A 21626-nucleotide genomic window follows, 5' to 3' on the forward strand; every position below is an offset into this window, starting at 1 on the left:
GCGTAATCCAAGGACTCTCAGGCTTTGTGACATCATGGGATGCCTTCACTTACTTCAAAGGAGTTATCAAATTCTCAAAACAGTATCAATTCTAGTTCATTTTAATTATGAAAATAATTACACACATACCCTGATTTTGAAGAGAGGGAGGGAGAAAGGGATTTGAACACCATAGCAACACTGAGCGTTACCAGTGTGGAAGGTATGGGGAGATAAGAATCTCGGGCTGGTTCTCACCGCAGCTCTCAGGTATCACCTCACCCATCAGGCCCCACAGTCCAGTTTCCTTCCTGCTCTTGTCCGAAACTCCTAGTTTGCTTCTTCCTAGAATGCTCTCTTTCTAATCCCAACCCAACTCTTCTCATGCCTGAAATTTACTTTAAAAAATGAAGTCTCCAACTATTTGCATTTTTTTCCCCAAACTGTTTTAGCTGTGTTTGTAAAGGTCTGATCTTAGAGACTTAGGCAAATAGCTTCATTCCCCAAAGTGCCAGATGACTCCTAGAGGTGGCTTGTTGAACAATGGTCTAGCATGGCATAAAAAGCTCACATAGCTGTCTTTTTGCCTGATTGCCTACTTGTGGATACTTCTTCTTAACAATTACAGTATGTGAGAACACTCATCTCTTCAAAGTCATGACCACACCTACCTGTTTCATCGTTTTCAGTCTGAGTTCAGAGCATTTCATCATGTTATAGAGGCCCTGGAGACCACTGATTACAACCCTCTATTTGACAGATTGGTAGACAGAGTCCTCAGTGTAGTAAAGGACTTCCTCAAGGCCAAGCATGTTGAGTGATGCAGCCAGGGTTGGAACCCTGGACCTTGGCTCCCAGTCATATGTGCTCTTTCCACTGCACCATGTTGTCTTTACAATGTCCTGGTTTTTCTTCTTTCTTTCTTATAGAAACTCAACACTCATGATGAACATAGGCTATGGATCTAACTAATGGGGTTCTCACCCTGACTCAACCGCTTACTTCCTGGGTGGCCTCTCTAAGCCTCTGTTCCTCTCTGAAAAAATGGAGATAATAATTACCTACCTCTTAGGTGATCATGAAGATAAATGAGATAATGCAAGTAAAGCTCAAAGTTTGGCACACAGTAGGCATTGGAGAAATGGTAGTGGTTTGTAGATGTGGATTGCATGCATTGAGTAGAATTTCACTGTTAAACCCAGGAATTCAGCCTCCCTAGGTTCCATCCCACCATCCACATCCTCTGTGGGACCCTAGACTCTGGGGGCCTGGCAGAGTGGGAAACAGCCCCCCTAGAGCCTGGCATCCCTGATACGCCCATAGCTGGAAGGAGATTTCCAAGCTGAGAAGCTGGGACTGACACTGGAAACTGGGTGACTCAGGCACCGGGAAACTTTTGCTCTTCCAGGGTGACGACAAGCACCCCACAAAGCCCTACCTGGGAGGAGAATCAAAAGGCCTGTGTTTTTGTTTCATTTTGTTTTGTTTTGAGACACAAAACTTCCCAGTATCTTTTCTACCTTTCCTTCTCTCTCTACCAACTCCACCAAGGCTGCTCGGAAGTCAGACCTAAATCCGCATTTGAGGGAAATAAAAAACATAACAACAAAACCCAAATTCCATGTGTAAATGATTGAGCTCTAAATCCAGTGCCTGAAGAGGAGTGGAGGCTGCATGTGACAAACATCAGAAGGTGACGTTTGTGGGGTATTTGCCGCGTGCTAGGTCTGCACTTTCACATAATGTATCTCCCAACCCACCTCTGAGGTCAGTACCATCCCCTTCCCCACTTCACACATGAAACTGGGGCTCTGAGGTGTTAGGTGACTTATTCAAGGTCTTAAATAGCACCAGGTCACTGGAACGTGAAGATCCAGGCTCTTAAACTCTTAACCCGCTTAAGCTACATGCTATGGAATCTTGCCAGCTTGGCAAGGCATAGAACTCAAAATGCCAGTCCTTGAAGGGTCCTTAGAAGGGATCAAACCCAGCCTTTTTCTCATGGGGTTGAAGCCACTGACGGCAGGGACTTGCCAGAGGTCTTCCAGCGAGTTTGTGATAGTACTTAAGTCTCCTGCTCCCAGAGCAGTGCTACTGTCACACACCCTAGTGATGGGAAATGGAGCTTCTAAAGCAAACAAGCATATGCCCCACTTGTAGTGAATTAGTCAAGTCGGGTTCTTGGCTAGGGGTGAATGAAACTCAGGGCAAGCAGCTAATGAACTGAGGAAAGAGCAGTCCTGGGTCTGGGTCCCTTCCTCAGATGCAGTCTCACATCCCCATAGCCAGAGGCAATCTCAGGAATGTAAAGCCCTACGGTGGATTCTGGGTGTTTTTTTGGTGTTGGGTGTGTGTCTATATGAGAGATTTCAGTGATAAATGAGAAATGCATGTCAAGTACATGCCGTTGACTTAAATTGTACTAGGTAATCGTATTTTGGGGTAAGAAGTAAATTAGTGAGCAGAGACTATGGTCCCTGCTTCCCACCCTCAGCCTGAGAAGGCATTTTTAATTCCATCTACCTCCCAATAACTGCATAAGGGGATGCATACCACAGTGGTAAGAGATGCATAACTTTTCAGACTTTTTCAGCACCTTAAGCTGAATTAAACCATTTCGTATCCACAATTTGCCCTACTTCCAAGAGGCATGTCATACCAAGGGTTAGGATGTGGGCTCTTGAGTCAGACAGCCTGGGCTCAGATCACAGCCCTGCCACATACCCCTCACGATGCCCCTCCTGGCCTCCTCATTAGTAACATGAAGGTTAGAACTGTGCCCAGTGCACAGGGTAGAAAGAATGAGACACCCCAGAGCCTGGCATCAGTGAGAGGCAGCAATGGCAGTGATCATCCACCCAATGCAGTGGGCAGGGATCAGTAATCTCCTCTTTCCAGTGAGGACCTCAGGGCCCAGAGCTGTGGAGGAACTAGCCCTAGACATCGCAAAGCGTCCTCGGAAACACCAGGCCTAGAAGGCATTCCTCCTGACTTTTTCTCCAGGGTCTTTCCTGTTTTCCTCTTTCTCCATCCTAGCTGCTTCCCCTGCATCCCTGGGCCTGCCTGTTACTCTGAGCTTTCTAGGGCCCCGCTGCATGGGAGGAAAGGGCAAAGTGACACTGGGGGAAATTCCCGGCCCTGGCCTGTAGCATACGTGGCCTGGCCAGGCCCCTCCCACAGCTCTAGGAGCCCAGGCCTCCCCTACTCCAGCTCCTCTCCCTCTGGCCCCCCTGTCTCCAGCTCAGAGTGTCAAGCTGATCTGGGTTTGGACCCAAAGTTGCCTCTTGTCATCCTCTTGGAAGTGGGGAGAGGTCAGTCAGGCCCAGCCCAGCCCCTGAAGGAGGCAGACCCGTGGGAACCAGAGCATTTCCTAATCCTGGGAAGCCCTTCAGGGCCCTGAGAGCAGCCCTCCTACCGCCTCACCCCAAGTTCTCTCCTGTGCTCCCTCTTCCAGGGCCCCTCCCGCTTCCCCCTCCATTCTTCTCCAGCCCAGGAGCCACTGTGACAGTGACTTGGCCTCCATTCCTTGCCCCTCCTAGCCAGGGACTTCCCTGGGCTGGGCCTCTGATGAGCTTTGGAAAATCTGGACTGTTTGTGATCAAAGAGGAGACCGCATCACCACTGTCTGCCAGCCTGTCACCCACTCCAAGTGCCTCAGGCTCTCTCTCTGTTAAAGGCTCAACCACAGAAAGGTCCAGCTGGCCCTGGGAGGAGAGCAGGTGGGAGGGCCCTCCAGAGGTCCTTTTGCCCCAGGGTTAGGGAGGGCCCCAGCCTTCCACTGTGTTCCCAAGGGAGGCAGGGGCAGACTCCCACCTGCTCTCTTCCTGTCTAGCTTTAGATCACTAAAGTGCCCAACACACGCCCACACACTCACCCTCAAAGAGTCACCGACACACATTCACGTAATGACCCAGACACTCAAAGACACCCACAGACACACTCACACACAAACACATAAACATGCTCACACATTTTTCGCTCACACGGTCACGTCAGGAGATGTAAGGTGTGACACACGCTCACAGAGACACACATCCACACACACACACACACACACACACACACACATATCTGCGTTCAAACTCATGAACCTACTCCCTTGTCTTGGGAAAAGGATAAAACAAAAAATAGGTCTTTCTTTTCCTTCTCTTTGGAAAAACCAGCAGCCACCAGAGAGAAAAGGCCTGGCTGAGAAGGCAGCGCAAGGAGAGGAGGGCAGGAAGACAAAATCAGAAGTAGAGGGAGAGAAGCAAGAGGAGAATGAGGCCAGGCAAGGAGTGAGAGAGGCCGGAGCCCAAGCCTGGGGGCAGGGGGCTGGGCCTGGCAGCCCGATCCCAGCTAGCAGGGAGGCAGGAGGCCAGGTAGCTCGTGGCCCAGAGCCCGGAGGGCCTGGTGGCCCCGCAGTCCTGTGCAGTGAGCCCTTCCCTGTCCTGGCTCCCGTCCCCCGCCGGCTCACTCACCTGGGGAAGAGCAAGAGAAGACAGGGTCTGTGCCCCAGCTCGAGGCTCCTCCGCTGACTGTCTGCAGGAAGGAGGGAGGGAGGGCTGGGCTGACTTTTAGGCAGGAGGGGAATTCCCCGAGATGGAGGAGCACGCAGCCCCGCAGACTCAGCTGAGGCCCCATCCCGCCCCCTGGCAGAGCACAGGGCCCTTCTTTGTCAGTTCCCCACCTGTCACTTCCCAGACTGGCTGTCACTTGCTGTGAATTCCAGGGAGGGGAGGGGGCTCCGGGGAAGAGCCGGAAGCCTGACGGTTCTGTGGCTGGGCTGGGAACTGACACAGGGGCAGAGGCCACCCAGCTAGCCCACCCTACCCCACCCCCAGGTTCTCCTGAGGACCTCCATCTCTTCCTTTGCCCAAGCTGGGGGATTCCAGCGCCCAGGGTCCTGAGGAAATCACCAGACACCCAGCCCACATCCTCCTGCCCCCAGTCCTATCCCATCTGTTTCCACTTAGTTTCTGTGGCTTGTCCACAGGGAAGAGGAAAGCCCACTCCTTCCCTCTGTGCTGGGTCTCTTGGATGTAGTTTGGGGCCTCAGAGTCCTATCCACCACGGAGCAGCCCAGCTCGGCACCAACCAGCTAGTGCTCCTGCACCTCACCTCGCCATCCTGAGCCTCAGTGGTCCCCAGCTGTAGAGTGGGGATCAGGAGTCCTGCTTTGCACACCTCCTGCAACAGTGATTAAGACAAAATGATAGTTTACAGACTTCCTTTGTAAACTGTTGACCACTTTACAAACATAAGGGCTCACTCAGTTCATCATCTGCTGAAAAGATGCCTAGGGAGGGGATGGAGGGGGACCATCTGAATGAGCTGGCCTTTCTCCATCATTCCTAGTTCTGGAGTTTCTTCATTCTTACACAATATTATAGACCACTGAAGACATAGGAATGGGCAAGTCAGATCCACTTCTTGCCCGCTCAGAGCTCACAGACTCTGATGCTGCCCTGTCCAGCACAGTAGCTATTAGCCACATGTGGCTATTTAAATACAAATCAGTTAAAATTAATAATTCAGTTCCCCAATAGCACCAGCCACAGTTCAAGTACTCAGTAGCCACATGTGGCTACCACATTAGATTGCACATGTATAGAACATTTCCATCATCACAGAAAGTTCTATTGGATAGCATTGCTCTGGGGGCTGTAGGCAAATTAACTAGGTAGTTACAGTAAAGTGTGGTAGAGATGTATTTTGGCAGGAGAAACACAGGGAGCTATAGGAGCCTGGACAAGGGAGCATCTGGCCAAGATTTGGGACTGGGAAGTCTTTCTATAGGAAGAGACACCTTAGCTGAGACCCAGAAGTAGCCAAGCAAGAGCATAAGGAAGGGTATTCTCAGCAAGGGGAATAGAATATGCAAAGAGAGAGTATATTCAGGGAACTGAAAATTGTTCACTCTGAGAGGACCATGGAGTTTGAAGCAAGCAAGGGGAAGTAACAAAGGTGGATCTGGAGAAATAAGCAGGGTCAGATATCAAGGGGCCCCATCAGCCCTGGGCAGAGCATTGGGAGGCAGTGGACTGGGGGTGAGAGAGGGGGAGTCCACTGAATCTGACCCTCAACTGCCTCTGTGTCCCTCAGATTGGGATTGCCCAGGCAATGCTAGAGAGACGTCCTGGCCCCACAGCCTCACTGTACGCATGTGGAAGTCAAGGCCAGACAGTGGAAATGACTCTCCAAGTGAGTAAATCAAGGAACTTCCTGACTCCTAGTCCAGTGCTCTTTCTCACACCGCACTCAGTCCCCCGGTTGGACTGGCCACTTTTTAAATGTTTCAACAGCCACACGTGGCAAGCAGCTACCTTACCAAACTGCACAGAAAGTTCTACAGGACTAACGACACTGGTCCTCGCGCTAGACCAGGCTCAAAGGACGATACGCTTCCCTGCTCAGAAACCCTTTTCTCTGCAGGGAGTAAAAATATACCTTCTCACACCCACACTGTCAGATGCTGCCATTTCTGCCCTCCTGTAGCAAGCTGCAAGGCCTCCCTCGCGCATGTCTCCAACAGCTCAGTAACAGGCATTTGGGATGGTGGCAAGACTCAGCACCAGGGAGAGAGATCTAGTCCCTGTCTCCCTTTGTGAAGCCTCTTGGTAGCCTGGCATAAGCCCCCTGAGTCAGCCAGAGCCTTCCAGTGAAATTCAGCAATGTCTCTTCCTTTAGGAAATGGAGTTTCAGATTCCTCATCGGTAGAATGTGTAATTCAGCCTTGTTGCTCCTGGATTGCAATATTTCCCCTGTACATGAAAGTTTCTCTCCAGAGGCCACAATCGTCATTGATCCTCTGTGAATCCACGAAGCACAGCTTGGACTGGTTCCTGCTCATGGAGTCTTAAATGGCAGAAAGAACTTGAAGGGCTAAGGAGGCTCAAAGAGCTGGAATCTCCAGTTAGAACACTTGGCTTGCGCACCCTGGAGGAAGATTAGCTCTGAGCTTTAGCTGCTGAAATGCTGAGAGCAGTCAGCTTCTCCCACCTTCTCTTCCCCCTCTTCCTTCTTCGAGCCATGGATTCCCTGAAAATGCCTTCCTTGTTCAGGCCAAGGCATAGACATTAAGGAAAAAGAAGACTGGATATCAAAAGACTTGAGTTTGAGTTCTGGCTCTGCTGTGTGGCCCTGGTCAAGTCCCTTCCCCTCTCTGGCCCTCAGCTTCCCCTTCCATAATGTGAAGGAATCAGGCTAGATGATCATTAAGGGACCTTCCATGCTGACACTGTAAGGAAGTCCGAAAGTTCAGAGCATCTCAGTCTGAGAAATCAAAGTAAGCCAAGATGGTCAGGAAATAATAACACTAATAGCTAATTCTTAAAATTAACATGTACCAAGCATTGGACTAAGTGCTCTTAAATGCATTATTTTATGCCTTCCTTATCAGGACCTTATGATATCAGTACCGCTATTCTATAGATGAGGATATTTTATAGAGGAGGCTTATAGTGGTTTAAGCCAATGGCTACTGAGAGGCATGGCTGGAGTTCAAACTCAGGTAATAAATGTCTTCAGAGCTCACCTGGGGGAGATGAGACCTATGCTGAACTTCAAAAGCTGGGTGAAATTGGGATACACATAGGGTAAATCTCACAGCCCCACTCCTTTGCTACTTAATTATCCAACCGCACCCTCCGACCCTGACATCTCTGGTTTTGTTGATACTGTGTGACCAGCACTGAGCCAATCACATTGTGATTGCTGCTCTCAAAGGCCCTTTCTGACAGTTGGTTCTGATGCAGGTGGTCCCAGGACCTCGCTCTTTCCCTTTTTGTACCAGGGAAGGTGCCTTCTCAGTACCAGGGTAGAGACCATGCAGACAACAGATCTTAGCATCTGGAGAGGAGAGAGCTCTATTCCACTTTTTGTGGGTCCCAGGACATCATACATGGTGAATGTGAAAGGAAAAATTAAAACTCAAACCAGCTCACTTCAAGTAGAGGAGATACATATAATTCTGTCAACATCTTAAAATGAAATTCAGGAACGCATTTTGCAAAATTGTGCTTTCCAAGGAAACAGATACAGGATGGTATGTTGCAAGACCCTTGTCAAAGGAAAAAGATCCAAGGACAAGTGTTGCAAGACTGTGCTGCTAAAAGAAGTGGCTTCTTGGCCTATCAGCCCTGGAACAAAGCTTCTTCAGACCCACCCCTTGACTGGACAGGAGAGACTAAAGTCCAGGGAGGGGAAGGCATGTGCCCAAGGAAGGAAAGGGAGTTGTTGACGAGCTAACATCACAACCCAGGCTTCACCTCTCGCCTGCGGATCTTTCCTCTGTTTCTCAAACTCATCATTTCCGCTTTTGTTCCAGATCCCCAGACCACCCTCCACCCTCACACCCTCTTGGTCAGCATCCAGGATCAAAGGATGGGACTAGATCTGCGAGCCTGGATCTACACCAGCTGGATGACAGGGACCAGAGCCAGCGGGAGGCGGTGGGGGGGGGGATCCGGAGAGGAAGGAGCAGTGTCTGAGGCCCGACCTCAGAAAGGAAGCCTGGTCACCAGGGGGAATTTCCCCGGGTGAGGTCTCATGTCTATGCAAATGCTGCACTGCAATTAACCTGGACCCCGCACGGGAGAGGGGCAGGGGGACCGGGCACCCTGGGAGAGGCAGGAGGTGGGGAAGGCAGGTGATAGGAAATTCCCGGGTACCAGGCTTTGTGCTGGGATCTCTGGCTGCTTGATCTCATTTTGTTCAGGGAACACCCTCCTAGGTAGGAAAGTTGAGAGCCTGAAGCCTAGTGGAGAGGAAGGCGCATTTGCCCATGAGAATGAGAAATTCACCCCACGTGGAGAGCCAGCCTCACACAGAGGCAATGATGATGATGGATCTGGTGCTACAGCTACTGACCAGGGTGACAGTAAGGGGCCCTGCGTCTGAGAAGCCTGGCAAAGTTTCATTTTAGGTTTCCATCTCACTCACCTGGGGAGTTTTATCCTGGAACAGCAAAAAGTTATCGAGAGATAGTTACCCTGACTCCCCATGGGCAAATCCCAGGGCTCAGGTTTTCCCAGGCCCAACGGTGGGAGGTTGGGGGTGGCAGGTGGCGCTGTTAACCCTTTCACCACCAGCTTCCACCACCAGCTTCTAGAGCACTCCGAGAAAAGCGAACAGGGTGAGACAGGGGCTTCTGGAGGAAAAGCTCTCTCCCTCCTGCATCTGTATGTTTCACTCACCGTGAGCCTCACTGCCTCCCCGGAAGCCTTCCCTGGGGATTCTGCTCCAAAGCAAGGCTGATCCCGCTTCTGCTTCTCCGGGGAGCTGGTCTAGCTTCCCCAGTGCTCAAATCAGGGCAGTTAGGCTCAAAGTCTGTCTCTTCCTGTGGAAGAACAGAAGGAGGAACGGACACAGGGCCGGCGGGTCCCAGGTCCCGGGAGCTGTGTGCTGCACACCAAGGCTGTGTGCCAAGAAAAGCAGGAACGTGAACACACCCCAGGGAGTGGGTGTGAAAAGCAAGTTTGAGTACTTGTGTGAGGCCTTTCCTGTGTGGCCAGCAGTGCGTCTATGGCCAGCAGTCTGTCTTTCTGTTTGTGACCAGTGTATTTGTAGGCCTAATCATTCTTCTTTCTGGCGTCAGCATGTGCTTCTGGTTCTGGGTACACAGTGTGTGTGTCTCTGTGGGGACGCCAGGTGGTGACTTGGAATTCTGTGTGTGTGGTAAGGAGTGCTTAGGGGCTTTGAGTGGATACCAGATGTGTGGGAAAGTGGGAGTGGAAATGGTTGGCCCTACACAGGTTGGGATCTCTGTGTCACCCCCCACCCTCCCATCCCCGCCCAGGGCTGTCTCCAGGTCAAGGTCCATGGCATCCCAGTGGGGCAGCCGCGGAGGGGGGGGGGGGTTCTGGCTGCAGCCAGCAGCACAACAGGCAGGGGGGCGGGGGGACCATCCCACAGGGGGAATTGTTTGTTCTGTTAACTGCTGCAACAGCTGGGCCCGGGGGAAGGGCCCATTCCCAGGCGGCTCTGGTTTAGGGCCTCCTCAGTCCTCACCACGCAGGGAAGTGGGTGATGAGATGGCCCGCACCGGGGTCCTCTTCCTGCTCTAAAGCACTTTTCACCTCTCGGTTCCAAGGTGATGACACCTGACTTCACTGTGGCCTCCCTTTCTTGTTCTTCACAGCAGGTCAGGCAGTTTCCTGGGTCCCTTGCACCCCGATGTCTTTCTTCTCTTTTCTCTATCTCTGCTTCCCCCACCCTGGCCCACATCCCCATCCCTCCGCATCCGGGGAAGAGCTGCAAGCCTGTCCAATGGTCTCCCAGCCACTGGGCTGGTCTCCTCCTCTGCCAAGGGCCCCAGAGATGGCTTTCTAAAGGACATCTCTGCTCGTGCTACTCCCACCCCTAGCCCATTCAGGGGCTGGCCAGGACCCCGAGGGTAAAGGCCACACTCCAGCCTGGACTCTCTGTGGCATTCCCAGATGTTGTCCTCACACTGGATGTGGGGCCCAGGGCCCCCAGGAGCACATCCCACTGCCTCCGCTTCCCACCTCTGTGCCTTTACGCAAGTTGGGCCCCGCCTGGAACTCTCTTCGTCCTTCCATCTTTCACTGTTGAGAGCTTCTCTACCCATCTTTTGAGGTGCCTCTCATGTGCCCTCTTTCCAGGGAGTCTTTTTCAGGCCTCTCTGTGGTTAATCTGTGGCCTCTGCACTTGGTACCCCTTGCTACTGTGTGCTTGAATTTTTCTAATCTTTCCCCCCTTAGCTTTCGAGGGTAGGGAGGGACTCAGTTAATCATCTGAGGCTGTTAAGACTCCACCTCTCTAAGCCTTCGTCTGCTGGGAAATGGAATCCAGCCTGTTTATTAATAACAAAGCTGATATGTATTGAGTCCTTGCTGTATCCCGGACAGTGTGCCACACAGATGCACACACATTGCCTTATTTCGTCTTCACAACAACCCTGTGAGATAGAAGCCTTTGTCATCCTCACTTTACAGATGGAGACGTCAAGGCATTGAGAGGCCAGTGACTCACCCCATGCTTGGCTGGGATTCAAATCCAGGGCGGCCTGCCCACTTCCTTCCCATAGATCTAACTACTGAGTAGAGGGCTCCGTGATAGAACCAGAATTTCCCGCTTGCCTAACTCCAGCTGTGAAGTGGGGAAGTGCCCTTAGGAAACCTGAGGTCTGAGGGGAGTGGGGAGGCATGTTGGAGTGGTGATTTACCGCTTCTGGGTTCTGAAATTCGGGTTGGGCAACTTGACACTTCTCCCTCCCGTTCGTTCAGTCTGATTTCTGCCATCAGAGGGAAGAGGAGGATATGTCAGCGGAGACGGCAGAGTAGGAATCAGGAGACGAGATGTTCGTCACAGATCTAGCCCTTAGTAAACCACGGCCATGGTCCTGCTCTGTGAGCCTCAATTTCCAGATTTATGAAATAAGAGAGTTGGCTGGGATCTAAGACCACTTCCTCTAAGACCACATCCAGCTCAGTAAGTCCATGATGTGCTGCCTCTATCTTCGGGCCATCTGTGTCACCACTTGGACCCTCAGTTGCCTCGTTGTTAGGAAGAGGGTGCTACCCCTGCGCTGCAGCAGAGGATTAGCATGGGGGGGAGCTTCTCCTGCGGGATTACTCTGGCGATGACGCATGTTCTCAGCAGAACCGGGACACAGTATATACATCAGCGTGTTTTAAATAGCCCACAGTTCCCACAATGCTCTCCAACAGCAGGAAATGTAACAGTGGCAATTCCCAAATAGTTGCTCTCTGCTTGGGTTTTAAAAGGGCAACCTCTTCCCAACCAGCCACTTCCTTTAGACACGTCCTCGTGGCCCTAAAACCAAGGTGGGTGCATCTCAGTCCAGAGCTGCTGAAAAGCATTTGCCCCGACGGGAGAGGCACAGCTCCAGGCGGGAGGGGGGCAGTGAGGAGCTGGAGGGAGGCTGACTGTGGGCTGAAGCCCTCTCAGAGGGGAGGAGTGAACAAAATGGAACGACGTACATGGTGTTTATAAAAGCATTGGACCGAAGCCAGGACTGCAGGGCTCCAGTTCTGTCTGCCGCTGAAAGGCTTTATGACCTGGGGCCAGTTGCTTCCTCTCTCGGGAGGTGGCAGTTGTCAGTCTGGCTGAGGGAGGTGAGACTTCCTGAAGCCCCGTCGACACTTAGAGCATCGGGACCATCCTCCTGTCCTCCCTCTTTGAGACAGTGGCAGTCTGGGCTTCTGCTTTCCCTTTCCTTTTAGTTTTAATTTAGTCCCCACCACTTCTCAGTTGAACTTTGGCCACAGAAACAACCTCCAGTGTCATCTAATGTGTTTTGCAGAGAGCTGAGTGGGAGGGACACTGGAACAGAAGCTCTTAAGGATTAGGACCACGATGGTCTAACTTTTTATATCTTTAGCATCTAGCACGTAGAAGGCATTCAACAAGGGGCTGCATGAGTGGATGGATGGATGAATAAATGAATGAATGCGAGGGCTTGGATTCAGAATAGTGGCTAGTCCCTCCTCTGCCACAGCTCCAAGAAAAAAATGTGGTTTGTTCTGCAGGCACCTGGGACTCCGTGGGATTACTGTAATAGCCTCCCAATTGGCCACTTTCCTTCATGGGCTTGCCTTAAATGCATGCTTAGATGTATACCTTCCCCACCCAAGAACCTCCAAAGGCTCACCCTGGGTTATAAGAGAAAATCCTGACATACAAGGTCCTCTATAATTGGATGCAAACTCCCCTTTCTAATCTCATCTCCCTCCTATTACTGACCAAGCCCAGAACACAATACACTTTAAGAATTCAGAGAAAACCACATGTTGAGGGATTAGAATGATGTCTTATACACAGTGGTGCTCCCTTTGAACTATCCTCTTTCCTGGTTTCTCGGAATTCTAGAAATTCCTGGTTTTTCCACTTGTATGTTCCCCCTTGGCCTCATGGGGCCTCCCCACTTCTACTGCCTTGGATTCCATCACTTTCCTTTCCATTCCAGCCTATTTTTCCCTCAGGGCATATTTTAAGGCACTTTCATATGTCTTTGGATGCTTCTGTGATCTGCAGCTGACAAATTCTTGAAAACAAAGCTCAAGAAAACATCTCGGGGGCCACCTCCTGGTTCCTACAATTGGGCCTGGCTCAGGGCAGGTGGTGCTGGCAGCTGACTCCAAGCCAGGCAGGCCCCCACTGCAAACTTCCACGGGTCATCTCCCGTACCCCACGAAGGCTGTGAGCTAGGTGGAACTGGTCCTTGTCTTACAGATGAAGAAACTGAGGCTCGGAGAGATGGCACGCTCACGGGCCGTCAGTGGCCAAGGTCTGACTCCACAGCTCTGAACCATGGTGTTAATTTATCTTTGGTAACAGTTAAATCAAGTTGGGCAAATACCCAAACTAGCTCTCAGCTGACCCTCACGGGGTTTGAATTCACGGCCTGGTGGAGGGAAGGAAGTGGGGAAGACACAAGGTGACTGTCTTACTTTCAGACTCGTTATGTCAGAGATGAAGAGAAGGCATTTCAAAACTCCTGGGTCCAAGCCCTCACTGTACCAATGGAGATACTGAGGCCCAGTGAGGGCAGTGGCTGGCCCAAGGTCATGCAAGGCCAGACACAGCACGTTTCCCAACCTCCCCACCTCATTCTCGGCTCAGCTACTGCAATAAACACACTCTGAATTGCAGAAGAGGGCAGGTCAGCCAGGGTGGGGAGCGCAGCCCTCCAGCCGGCAGGCACCCACGTGCCGTGGTTGCTGGGGAACTTTAGATCTGAGTCTCAAGCAGAAACAGAGCTGGGGCCAGGGAGACAGAGAAACTGCGGCTGATCGCCTGCTTATCACCAATCTTCACCAAGTGGAAACTTTCCACAGGCCTCCCCAGATCACAATCGCATCTGGCGCCCCTGAAGAGTTCAAAAGAGGAAGTCTAGGTTCGGTTGTAATGGACGCAGGGTGCACAGAGAAACATCCAGGCAGCAGAGGGGAGAGAGCAGGCTGGGCCAGGCCTCCCAGGCTGGACCCAAGCTCAGACCCCCATTTGGGATTCCCAGAAGGGGTAGGAAGACAGAACTCCCTCCTGGGCAGGTTAACACCTCAGGGTCTAACGAGGACAATCCAGGCTGCAGGCTCTAGGTCACAAAAACAGATCCCCCTTAGAAATGTATTTATGTGTCTGCATGTCTCTTTTTATTTACAGAGAGAAGACATGGAAAGGGAATGGTGTGGAGGCATATCCTAGAACGTCAGTGTTAGAAGAGAAAGCCCGGATCGTTTTGTCAAACTCTCTCATTTTGTAGATAATAAAATAGACTCAGGGAGGGAAAGAGATTGGCTCAAGGTCATAAGGCAAGTGTGTGGCGGACGCAAATTTGAACCCAGGTATTTGGACCCAGGGTTCAGGGCTCTAGCAACCAGGACGGAGGCAGCGGAACTGCTGGAAGACACTTACTGTTTCCCTCCTTCCCCCAGGACACTCCACTGGCACCTGCCACCACACCCCACCATGCGAAGCACACACATCACTCACTTCACAGACAAAGGCTCAGTATGGTTTTGAATTTGACAAAGCCCAAACCAGGACAGGGGCTGTGATGAGGCACAGAAGCTAGGAAGGTGTGAGGAGGAAGATGGGGAGCGGAGGCGGACGGGATCAATGGTTACGGTTCTTCAGCCGCTCAGAGGTGAGCAAGAGCGACTGTGCTGGGCCCTCAGTGGCTCATGGGAGCAGCAGCCTTTCCTAAACCCCAGTTGAAGACGAGAGCCCACCCCGCCCCCGCCCCATCCCTTCCTTAGTCTCTGGAGCTGGAGCGGAGCAGTCAGGCTGGGTGGTGGCGGGTGGTGCTGCTGACCGTCGCTCGGCAGAGGTGCCCGCCAGTGCCGGTGGTCCTAGTCCTCGCCTCCACAGATAGCCAGCAAGGCCTTCAGGAAGTCCCCAGAGGTGTCGCCCTGGAAGGGGCAGAGGGAGAGCAGGGTGAGTGAAACCATCCTGATGGCCTCAATTCCCCCTCCTCCCAGCTGCTGTCAGCCTGGGTATCTCCCTAACACATAACTGTGGCTCTGTCCCTTCTGTGGCTCTCGCTATCCCCAGGGAAAATGTCCAAGCTCTCAGCCTGGCTTCAAGGCCTTTTGTGGTCTGACCTTCGTGAAGCTCTGTGGCTTCATCTGCCCCTTTCCTTCCAGGAGCATCATGGTCATCTTTCTGCCTATACAAACCATTCCTCCGTCCAGCACGCCCTCTGCACCAGCCCTGTATTCCTGTCTGCCATCGGATGCCCCCTCCTCTGTGAAGTGTTCCTGCTCTATTCTTGCCTCAACCTAGGGTGAATTCCCTCCTCCCTTGGCTCCCCTGTACTCTAAAACCCTCCCCATTAACACATGTGTTGTAACACATTCCTTATTTGGAGAAACATCATCGAGCACTTACTAGGTATCAGGCTTTTGCAGGAATTTATGTGAACATCACTGGGTTTATGACATATCATAATGTCTGATATACAACAGGGCTGGGGGGGACCAGACTTCCTTTTTAGAGGGGCACCTGTCATTTTTATCATATATTTTTTCTATTTTTTTGTTTTTGTAATTTTTGATATATGATTAAAAAAATATATAATCATTATAAATGATTCAAATCAAAGGATTATAGAATAAAAGTCTCCCTCCCACCCCTGACCCCCTAATTCTCTAAATCATGAGGTAGCCACTGTTACATTTACTTGTATGATTTTCTAGCAGTAAATTTCCATATGCATATACAAATATGTATATGTATATAATATTCCTTCTCTGCATGGCATTCATATTATTCTGGGCCATAATTTCACTTAGAGAAGATCCCAAATCAGCACATAGAGCCTCCTCACACTTTTTCATGGCTGTATTGTATTCTATCATATAGATGTACCATAATTTATTTAACCAGTTTTGTGTGAAGGACTTCCGATCTTTTGCTACTATAAAAAATGCTGGCATAAATATTCTCTTACATGTCTTTGAGAACACATGTGGCTATGTCTCGAGGATAAATTCCTAGTAAGTAGACTTATCAAGTCCAAGGTATATGCATTTAAAATTTTGAGACTGCCAAACTACCCTTTAAAGATGTGCTACTAGTTTAACTCAACAAGGAGGTATCACCTCACACCTGTCAGAATGGCTATTATCAAAACGACAACAAATAACAAGTGCTGGTGAGGATGTGGAGAAAAGAGAACCTGCGTGCACTCTTGGTGGGAATGTAAATTGGTGCAGCCCCTACGGAAAACAGAATGGAGATTCCTCAAAAAATTGAAAATAGAACTACCTTATGACTGAGCAATTCCACCCCTGGGTGTTTATTCAAAGAAAACAAAAATACTAATTAGAAAAGATATATGCACCGCTATATTCACTGCAGCATTATTTACAATAGCCAAGATACAGAAGCAACCCAAGGGCCCATCAATAGATGAATGGATAAAGAAGGTGTGGTATATATATATAATGGAATATTCTCAGCCCGAAAAAATGAATGAAATCTTGCCATTTGCAACAACAAAGATAGACCTAGAGAGTGTTTTGCTAAGTGAACGAAGTCAGACAGAGAAAGATAAATATTGTATGGTTTCACTTATACAGGAGAACCTAAGAAACAAAATAAATGAACAAACCTAACAAAACAGAAACAGTTATAGATACAGAAAGCAAACAGGTGGTTGCCAGAGGAGAGGAGGGAGAGGGGAGGAAAGAAACTAGGTGAGGGAGATTAAGAGCTACAAACTTGTAGTTACAAAATAAATAAGTCATGGGTATGAAATGTACAGTGTATGGATATAGTCAATAACTAATACCTTTCTTTGGTGACATAGCATAAGTAGACTTATCCTGGTGATCATTTTGAAATGTATAGAAAACGATCACTATGTTGTGTAACAGGAACTAACATAGCGTTGTAGGTCAACTATACTTCAAACAAACAAACATACATAGAAACTCAAAGGAACAGAGATCAGATATGTGGTCACCAGAAGGTGAGGGATGGGAGAGGAGGAACAGGATGAAGGTGGTCAAAGGGTATGAACTTCCAGCTGTACAATGAGTAAGTACTAGGGGTGTAATGTACAACGTGACGACTATAATTAACACTGCTGTATGTTGTGAATGAAAGCTAACAGAGTAAATCCTAAGAATTCCCATCACACACGCACAAAATCTATTTCTTTAGTTTTGTGTCTGCGTGAGATGATGGATGTTCACTCATGTAACTGTGATAAGCACTTCATGATGTATAGAAGTCAAATGACCATGCTGGACACCTTAAACTTGTATAGTGCTACGTGTCAGTTATATTTCAATAAAACTGGAGAAAAACAATAAATATGTGCTATCAGTTTACATCTCCACCAAGTCTGTGTGAGACGGCCTGTGAGATTTCCCAGGGTCTTGCCATCCACGTACAGCACCAGACTTTTAAGATCTTGGCCAGTCTCAAAGCTATAAAACGGGCTTTGCAAATGAAAAAAATCAGACATAAAAGATCACATATTTCATAATTCCATCTATATGAAATAATCAGAAAAGGCAACAGAGACAGAAAGCCACCGGAAGGTTGCCCAGGGCTGGGGGCGTGAATAGGTGGACAAGTATAAAGGATCTTGGCGGAAAAAACGTCCTAACACTGCTTGTGGGGGTGGCTGCACAACTCATTCAATTTACTGAAAATCATTGACTTATACCCTTAAAACAGGTGAATTTTATAGATGTAAATTATACTTCAATAAAATTGCTTTTAAAAAGCAAAAAAAAAAAAATAAAAATAAAAAATAAGGCTCTTGTTTTACTTAGAAATCTTTCATTATAAACCTTTGATCCATCTGGAATTTATCTTGGTATAAGCAGTGGGGCAGGCCTCCTCTTACTTAGCAGTATCCTGACTGTTCTAAGAGGTGACTCACTGGGAATAGAAAAGACTTCTAACCTATACTCAGGGATCTCTCTCTCACTCACCTCTCCCCCACTCACCTCTAAGCCCACCCCTTACCTCAATGGCTTGGTGGAGAGACTTGTCGTATTTCTCAATGAACTCCCGCCGGATGTTGAGCAGGTCAATCTCACTCCGGGAGACCATGATCCTGGTGAGGGTCTTCTCATCCGTGCCAGCACCCTGGTGGTGCCAACCGAGAGGAAGACACAGGGCAGGAGGAGGAACCAGGTCAGGCAGGAACTCATGGGTGTCCATCTGCCCCCTCCCTTTTCCCTCCAAAACCAATCTTCCACAAACAGTCCTGTCCCAAACTCCCCTGTCCCAAAGACTGGGCAAGAAAGGCAACAACAGCCCCCCAAATTCATGGCCACTTGGAACCTTCCAATGTGACTTAATTTGGAAACAGGGTCTTTGCACATGTCATTAGTTTAGGTCATACTGCACTGGATCCAATGACTGGGGTCCGTGTAAGAAGAGGACACAAGGGCACACACAAATAGAAGGCCACGTGAGGACAAAGGCAGAGACCGAGGGATGCATCCAAGCCAAGAAACACAAGGATTCCAGGCAACCACTCGAGCCTGGGACAAAGGCTCCCTCAGAGCCTCCAGAAGGACCCAATCCTGCTGATTCCTTCATTTTGGACTTCCAGCCCGTAGACCCATGAGAGGACACATTTCTGTTGTCACTCAATTTGTGACAGCAGTTCTGGGAAACTACTACAGGGCCCAAGAAGGAGATACAGGGACAAAGAACATACGGGCAGCCATGGCCCACCTCTGTCCCCAGGGGGCTTGGAACACCAGCTGAAGGGTCAGAGCCAGCACACAGTGAGGGCTGTCATGTTTGGGGACAGCAGGCTGAGAGGGGTCCCAGGCAGCCTGCCTGGGCTCTCTCAACAGCTAGAACTCCACCTGCAGGGCTGGCAGGGTGGCCAGAGTGGCCTGGGTTTTCAGGAAGCCAGGGCTAGTCCCAGAGCTGAGCACTTGCTTCCTTTTGTGATCATCTGTCACAGGAGACACTGTGTCACCGAGGAGGATGTGAGCTCCAAGGGGGCAGAAACTGTCCTACTCAGCTCTGCGTCCCCAGAACAAGTTTCTTAACCTTGGCATCTGGGGCCAGATCATCCTGTGCGTGGGGCTCTGTCCTGTGCACTGCAGGATGCTCAGCACCCCTGCTCTCCACCCACCAGATAGATGCCAGCAGCAACACTCCCCAAGCTGTGACAACCAAGATGCGTCTGAACGTAGTCAAATGTTCCCTAGAGAGGTAATGTCACCCCCCACTGAGAACTACTACCCTAGAGCCAGACGTGGGGCGGAGGCTGGTAAATATCAAATGGGTGGAAGCAGCCACAAGCCTTGATCTGGGGGATGGAGCACATCTGTTTGTGGGGGCAGAAATGCTCAAAGGGAAAGGAACAAGCAAGCAGGTTTTCTTACCTTCATGGATTTGTAAAGTTTGTCAGCAAAGAAGAGCGGCTTGTTCTTGACACTCTGAACTGGTAGGAAGAGGAAAGAGATGCAAGGAGCTCAGTCAGAGGAGGTGTGCCTAGACCACGGGCAACTGCTGCTGCTACAAAGGTAGGACCCCCTCTCCCCGCACCCTGGGCCAGGGTCACACCCGTGTCCCACGCCTTCACTCCCCCTTCTTGATGCCGCCTCCTCTGTCTCATCTCTAGGCCTGGCTCTCGCTGGGTTGCGACTCGCTTCCTGCTACGGTGCTTGCAGCTAACCAAGGCTGGTGGAGGACTCAAAGGGAAGAAACCGCCGGTGAAGCCAAGGCACAGGGCCTCAGACTTCTAAGTGCACCAGAATCAAAGGAGAACTTGTTTAAAACTCAGGTTGTAGGCTCCACCCTAGAGACTCAGATTCAAGAAATGTTTCAAGCAGCAGTTTTCAAAGTATAGTTCCTAGAAGGCACCAGTATCATTGGGGAACTTGGTAGAAAAGCAAAATCTCGTGGCCCACCCCGGGTGTGCTCAATCTGTGACTCTGAAGGTGGGTGACCAACTCACCCCACTTTGCCTGGGACACTGTTGGTTTTAGTACAAACCTGGATGGTGGCCACCCCACTCTGGTGCAGCTTAACATTTGAGAACTACTGAGAAAAACACTCTGCCAGAGAATGACTGTCTGTCAGTATAACCTAGGGCACTGTGCCAATCCCTGGGCTGCACACTCCTCCCTCATTGGAAGCCCCTGTTTACCACCCAGCCCCGTATCAGATCCTGCCGGCCTGGCTGTACCAACCCCAGCACCGGGCTCTCAAGGATGTGGATTTGAGCCCTCAGCAGCTGCTGGATTCCCAGGCTACAGACCTCAAGTAGGGGTGTCTCAGACAGTTTCAGGAGGAGGAATTAGACGCCAGGACCCGGAAGCCAGAATGACTCTGGATGTAAAAGTGTCTCTATGAGGAGGGCAGCAGGTGAGGCTGGCGTTGTGGATCCCAAGGGCAGAGCCACACAGGTGACAGGCATGTAACCCACCTGTGGCAGACTTGGGAACCCGTGAGAAAGATCACACCGTACACCAACCTTCCCTCCTCCTGCTGTAGCTCCCAAACTAACTCCAAGCTCTTTGGCCTGGAAATCAAAGCTCCTGTCTCCCTCTGCTCTCTCACTGCCTCTGTTCCCCTATTCTCCTAACATTCTATGAATTCTTTTGTGCCTTTGTCCTCCCAGTAAGGAGAAGTTTCCTGTCTGCCCTCCACTACTTTACCTCCCCAAATCCACATCTCCAGTTGTGTCACCTCCTCCAAGGAGCCTGCCCTGACTCCAAGCCTGGAGCTCGGTCAGTCTAGGTAAGGAACAGACTGGGCAGAAATTTCCATCCATTGCAACCAACCCTGAAAACCTTCCCCAGAACCTGAAGGCCGCCCAACTGCCTCAGAGGACCCCGGGGCCTGCCACAGGATGGAGTGAGGTGGAGTGGGGGGTGTGTGTGTGTGTGAGTGCGTGTGTGTACGCATGCGTACAAGCACACATGTACATGTTTCAGGTGGGAGGGGAGAGGACAGAGGGAGGAACACAAGGATGGCAAGATCTGAATGTGTCTCCATAGACCAATAATTCTGGTGATTAATACACCCAAGAGAATTGGGCTCAGGCAGCCTCTGATGTGAGTCTTGTCCCACTACAGACACGTAACCTCTTCAAACCTCAGCCTCCCACTGTGTAAAATAAACTGATAAAATCAGCCGGTACGGATTCAACCAAAGCCACGTGCAACTGACTTCACACAGGGCCTGGCAGGAAATAATAAAAGGCAACATTTATCAGTGCACTCCATGCGCCAGGAGGCAGTGTTCTGTTTTATGTGTAACTAACTCATTTAAATCTGGATACTATTATTATGTCCATTTTACAGAGAAGGAAACTGAGGCATAGCTTTCTGTGCCTCGCCCAAGGACACAGCTGTACAGCTAGTAAGTGGGAGAGCAGGGATCCTACCTAGATTCACTATGCTACTCTGCCTCCTGGGTATTGCCCCAGGTGGTAAAGATGCACTGAGTGCTAAACAGCAATATCACAACAATTAACAACTGATTCGTCTGTTCTAAAACACCTTTCCCCGCATTTGAAGTCCCTGAAATCAAGATGCATCTTATAATTGACAGCAGTTATGTGAAAACCTTCCACTGACATCTCCAGATAAGATTTTTTAAAAATATGCAACAATCCAATGTATTTTATAGTAATAAAATAAGATACTGCTGATCACTAATGCTAATCAAAACCAGTTCGACCTCTGCTC

General features: G+C 50.1%; 2 protein-coding genes across 4 annotated transcripts in view; both read right to left on the reverse strand.

Moving 5' to 3' along the window:
* TNIP1 (TNFAIP3 interacting protein 1) overlaps positions 1–4458 on the reverse strand; it is a 47466-nt gene extending 43008 nt beyond the window's left edge. The window contains exon 1 of the mRNA XM_032477120.1: positions 4440–4458. The gene's annotated coding sequence lies outside the window, so the exon portion shown is untranslated. The remainder of the gene's footprint in view (positions 1–4439) is intronic.
* A 9615-nt stretch (positions 4459–14073) lies between these two features.
* The window catches only part of ANXA6 (annexin A6), a 46931-nt gene continuing 39378 nt past the window's right edge, over positions 14074–21626 (reverse strand). For 2 of the 3 annotated variants that reach the window (XM_032477134.1, XM_032477132.1), the window contains 3 exons: positions 19314–19372; positions 17929–18051; positions 14074–14855 (listed from right to left, as the gene is read on the reverse strand). In XM_032477134.1, coding sequence (XP_032333025.1) covers positions 14796–14855; positions 17929–18051; positions 19314–19372 — 242 coding nt within the window. In that variant the 3' untranslated portion in view covers positions 14074–14795. The remainder of the gene's footprint in view (positions 14856–17928; positions 18052–19313; positions 19373–21626) is intronic. The other variant, XM_032477133.1, reaches the window with a different exon arrangement.

This window comes from Camelus ferus, chromosome 3, assembly GCF_009834535.1.
Source record: "Camelus ferus isolate YT-003-E chromosome 3, BCGSAC_Cfer_1.0, whole genome shotgun sequence".
NCBI classification, from domain to species: Eukaryota; Metazoa; Chordata; class Mammalia; order Artiodactyla; family Camelidae; genus Camelus; species Camelus ferus.